This window comes from Zea mays, chromosome 8, assembly GCF_902167145.1.
Source record: "Zea mays cultivar B73 chromosome 8, Zm-B73-REFERENCE-NAM-5.0, whole genome shotgun sequence".
In the NCBI taxonomy this organism is placed as follows: Eukaryota; Viridiplantae; Streptophyta; class Magnoliopsida; order Poales; family Poaceae; genus Zea; species Zea mays.
The window spans coordinates 8,715,513-8,719,802 of record NC_050103.1 but is presented as its reverse complement, the minus strand read 5'-3'; the positions used below and the strand labels follow the sequence as shown (position 1 = coordinate 8,719,802).

The window sequence follows — 4,290 nt, the reverse complement described above, 5'->3', positions numbered from 1 at the left end:
CTCCTTTTATCATTACAACCAAACGCAGAGTTTCAGTTTCAGTGGACGGTGTGCAGTGCAGGGTACGGAGCCATGGACCAGGGCCGCGTGGGGCGCCCATTGCGGCTTTGCTGTGGCATTTTCCTCTCCCGTCGTCACTCTCACTCGGGGCGTGCGTTCCACACCAGTACACCCCCGGTAGGCTGTCTCTAGGTGTCAAGCCTGTCAGGCTGCCACCGTCCTCCCGCCGGATGCCGACAAGCTTCTCTTTCCTCGACATGCCACCGGAATACCGGATGCCGATTGCCAAGCACGCGCGCTTGAGCTTTCATTTCATATGCCACGCACTGTCACACCGACACCCGTCCCCTGTGCGTCTCCTTATCTCTGGCCACCGCCACAGAACTGGCCGCGCGCGTCGCAAGGCTCTCTCGCTCACTTCTTCCCAGCGGAGTGCGCAGTCGTCATGGCTAACGCTAGCCGTGGTCGTGTCGGCGGCGGCGGGCGAAGTTCCGTGCTCGCGCTGCTTCTCCTGCTTTCCGCCGGAGGAGCCCGAGCGTCCTACGACGGCGAGGGCGAGGCAGCACGGGCAGGGGCAGAGGAGAAGGAGAAGGCTGCGGCGTGGACGGGCGGGCTGAGCCGGCGGAGCTTTCCCAAGGGGTTCGTGTTCGGGACGGCGGCGTCGGCCTACCAGGTGGAGGGCATGGCGCACAAGGACGGCCGCGGGCCGAGCATTTGGGACGCCTTCATCAAGATCCCCGGTGAGCAGCACACTCATTCCGTCGGCGCGGCGCTGATCGGACCGTTTCGTTTATACTGACGATGAAACAGTAGTACACTTGTATGGATTGCATATGAAAATGCATCGATCGTGGATTGAATTGGCTTGACATGGTTGGATCATGGCATGGCAATGGCGGCGTCCTGCTTTTCAGGCGAGATCGCAAACAACGCCACCGCGGACGTGACTGTTGACGAGTACCATCGCTACAAGGTGACAAACTGTAGGGTTTTGGTTATCCTATTCCGATGCATTCCATGTTTACAAGCTGTAGCAAGCATCAATTGCTAATTATGCATTTCCATATATATATATTAAAAAAACAAAATTACTTGCCGTCTAGCTAGATTAATTTGAAAGCAAGCTAAATCCATTCCCCTTCATGCATGTCATGTCATGTCATGTAGGAGGACGTGAATATCATGAAGAATATGGGGTTCGACGCTTACCGGTTTTCGATCTCTTGGTCAAGAATATTCCCAAGTATATTGTCTCTTGTTGCCCTCACAATTTAGATTTCTCCTCCATTGCTGGTGCTATAATAGTAAACCGATTATTTGCGGCGACGATGGGAAATTGTGTGTGTTACGTAGATGGAACCGGAGAAGTGAACTGGAAAGGAGTGGCGTACTACAACAGGCTGATAAACTACATGGTGAAGAAAGGTAAGTGCTACCTCCGTTCTCGGATATTTACCGTCTCCTAGTTCAATTTTAAACTAAAATACAACAAGACTCATGCTGAAATTCACTCCGCCCGCTTGTCAGGCATCACACCCTACGCAAACCTGTACCACTACGACCTACCGGAGGCGCTGGAGGTCCGGTACGGAGGGCTGTTGAGCAGAGAAGTGGTGTAAGTACACGCCCAAAACCTTTATAAATTATATAAATGTGGCTGGCTACTATATATACTTTTAAAAAATCCCGGGCGCGCCAGGAGATCGTTCGCAGACTACGCCGACTTCTGCTTCGGGGCGTTCGGCGACAGGGTGAAGAACTGGCTGACGTTCAACGAGCCGCGGGTGGTGGCCGCCCTAGGGTACGACGACGGCAGGTTCGCGCCGGGGAGGTGCACGGGGTGCGAGGCCGGGGGGGACTCGGGCACCGAGCCCTACGTCGTGGCGCACCACCTCATCCTCTCCCACGCCGCCGCCGTCCAGAGGTACCGCCGCAGGCACCAGCCGACGCAGAGGGGCAGGGTCGGGATCCTGCTGGATTTCGTGTGGTACGAGCCCCTCACGGCGGACTCAGCCGCCGACCGGGCCGCCGCTCAAAGGTCCAGAGACTTCCACGTCGGATGGTTCCTGCACCCCATCGTCTACGGCGAGTACCCCAAGTCGGTCCGGAGAAGCGTCAAGGGCAGGCTCCCCAAGTTCACGGCTGAGGAGGCCGGTCTAGTCCGAGGCTCCATCGACTACGTCGGAGTCAACCAGTACACTGCCTACTACGTGCGTGATCGACGGCCAAACGCTACGGCGGCGCCGCCCAGCTACTCGTCCGACTGGCACGCTGAGTTCGTCTGTAAGTGGTCGTCGTCTCTGCATGATGCTTAGCTAGCTAGCTAGCTCCATTATTGACATCTAGCTAGCTTGACACCTATCCACGCCACGCTGCATGCAGATGAACGCGACGGTGTGCCGATTGGACCAAGGGTGCGTCGTATATTGACGTCACATTTTCCGTTTGATTAAGGATCCTATATATATACATAGCCGTATTATTCATTCTTTTCTGAAGCAACTAAATAACTAATTAAGCTGGTCACACTGCAGGCGAACTCAGACTGGCTCTACATCGTGCCTTGGGGACTGTACAAAGCCGTCACCTACGTCAAGGAGAAGTACGGCAACCCCACGATGCTCCTGTCAGAGAACGGTAATTAGCTAGCTTGTCGTCATGCATGCATATCATCCCCTGCATCAGCTAGCTTGCTGTATATATAGTATAGACTGGCATGATGCACGCACGCATGCAGGTATGGACGACCCGGGCAACGTCACGGTGGGCCAGGGCGTGCGCGACGCGGCCAGGGTGGCCTACTACCGGAGCTACGTCGCCGAGCTGAAGGCGGCGATCGACGGCGGCGCCAACTGCGTGGGATACTTCGCCTGGTCGTTGCTCGACAACTTCGAGTGGAAGCTGGGGTACACGTCCCGGTTCGGCCTCGTCTACGTCGACTTCAGGACGCTCCGGCGCTACCCCAAGAGCTCGGCGTACTGGTTCAGGGATGTCATCGCCGGCACCAACTGAGATCACGTACAGTGGCCTCAGTCGATCTGATGGCTTGTTTACGTTAGTTCATCAGCTTCGTCCCCATGCCATGCATCAAGTAAAACATCATATATATCACGGTGTGCATGAAGTCAAAAAAATAATAATAACGTGATGTCACGTATGGGTTCTGAGACGAATGCTGCCTCTCTCTCTCTCTCTCTCTCTTTATATATATATATATATATATATATATATATATATATATATATATATATATATATATATATATATATATATATATATATATATATATATATATATATATATATGTCACGTGATTGCTTCCGAGAAGACATCCAGCGGAACCTTTCAAGCGAGCAATGCCAGCTGATTTGGCTCGGACTAGGATGAGTGTGTCATCCGCGTACTAGAACACCGGGCACGCATCATCTACCAGAGGGTGGAGGACCACCTCGTCTTGCTTGATTAGATGCTGAAGCTACCAGAATGTGATGTATTCCTTAACATTCATGGGGTCAAGACTGGAGAACATTTTTGTTACTTCTGATCATGTGGCGCAAACAACCAGAATCCATGAGTCATATGTTCTCCAGGCCTCCGTCCTCAGATGTAGAGTCGTCGCCAATGTCCTGACTGTCGTCGCCCACAGCATCATCACCAAAGGCCATGCTGGTGCAAAGGCTGCCTGCGGTGTCGACGAGGAAGCAGAGTCCGTTCATCTTGTCCTCGACTCGCCTGTCAGTCTCCTCCTCGCTCGAGGAAGACGCTGCATCGTTGGAGTCGTGGTCGAGATTACTTAGGGCGGTGAGAAAGGCACACTCCTTGATCTTAGCTTTCTGAAGATACTTCTTCTTAAGCTAGCGCCTACTTGTCGAATCCTACTTACCGGAGGAGTACTCTCGCTTGCCCTTCCGTCGACCAGAGTGGTGGTCGCGCGGGCCAGCCAGCTGCTTGCCCCTCTTGGGGCAACTGGCTGGCGACGAAGTTGTTGGATTGCCACAGTTGAAACATCCATCCTTCGACCCACCACGTCGCTTTGCATCGAGGGAGCATGCCATCACGTACCACACACGGATACCAGGAGGTACACCAAGAGATGGGACGTTCGCAGCAAGTACTTGGATAGGATCTTCATGTTAGCAGCACGTCATTGCAGCATGCAACGAGTCAGGGATCAGCGAGATGGGCAAAAAATGAAAGTTCTTCAGGTGTTGTCTCCTGACAAGAACGAGGGAATGAATCGTCATGCATGAAAACTAGCTGTTATTTTGTCCTCTTCGTCAAAGAAAAAAA

The 4,290-nt window shown here is 53.2% G+C and overlaps 1 protein-coding gene across 1 annotated transcript; it reads left to right on the top strand.

Moving 5' to 3' along the window:
* Nucleotides 1-292: 292 nt before the first annotated feature.
* Nucleotides 293-3,173, top strand: LOC103634742 (beta-glucosidase 1). Its single transcript, XM_008657329.3, has 9 exons — nucleotides 293-740; nucleotides 915-973; nucleotides 1,168-1,243; nucleotides 1,354-1,425; nucleotides 1,528-1,615; nucleotides 1,700-2,283; nucleotides 2,383-2,414; nucleotides 2,535-2,637; nucleotides 2,738-3,173. Exons 1-9 carry the CDS (start codon nucleotides 317-319, stop codon nucleotides 3,010-3,012), a joined length of 1,713 nt encoding a protein of 570 aa, XP_008655551.1. The 5' UTR covers nucleotides 293-316; the 3' UTR covers nucleotides 3,013-3,173.
* Nucleotides 3,174-4,290: the final 1,117 nt, after the last annotated feature.

What these genes read in the sequence shown, in the direction of transcription:
- LOC103634742 (XM_008657329.3), top strand. Translation starts at nt 317, where the DNA reads ATGCCACGCACTGTCACACCGACACCCGTCCCCTGTGCGTCTCCTTAT. An exon ending in TTGGTCAAGAATATTCCCAA is followed by an intron (nt 1,244 to 1,353) that starts GTATATTGTCTC and finishes TGTGTTACGTAG; the next exon opens with ATGGAACCGGAGAAGTGAAC. An exon ending in CTGTTGAGCAGAGAAGTGGT is followed by an intron (nt 1,616 to 1,699) that starts GTAAGTACACGC and finishes CGGGCGCGCCAG; the next exon opens with GAGATCGTTCGCAGACTACG.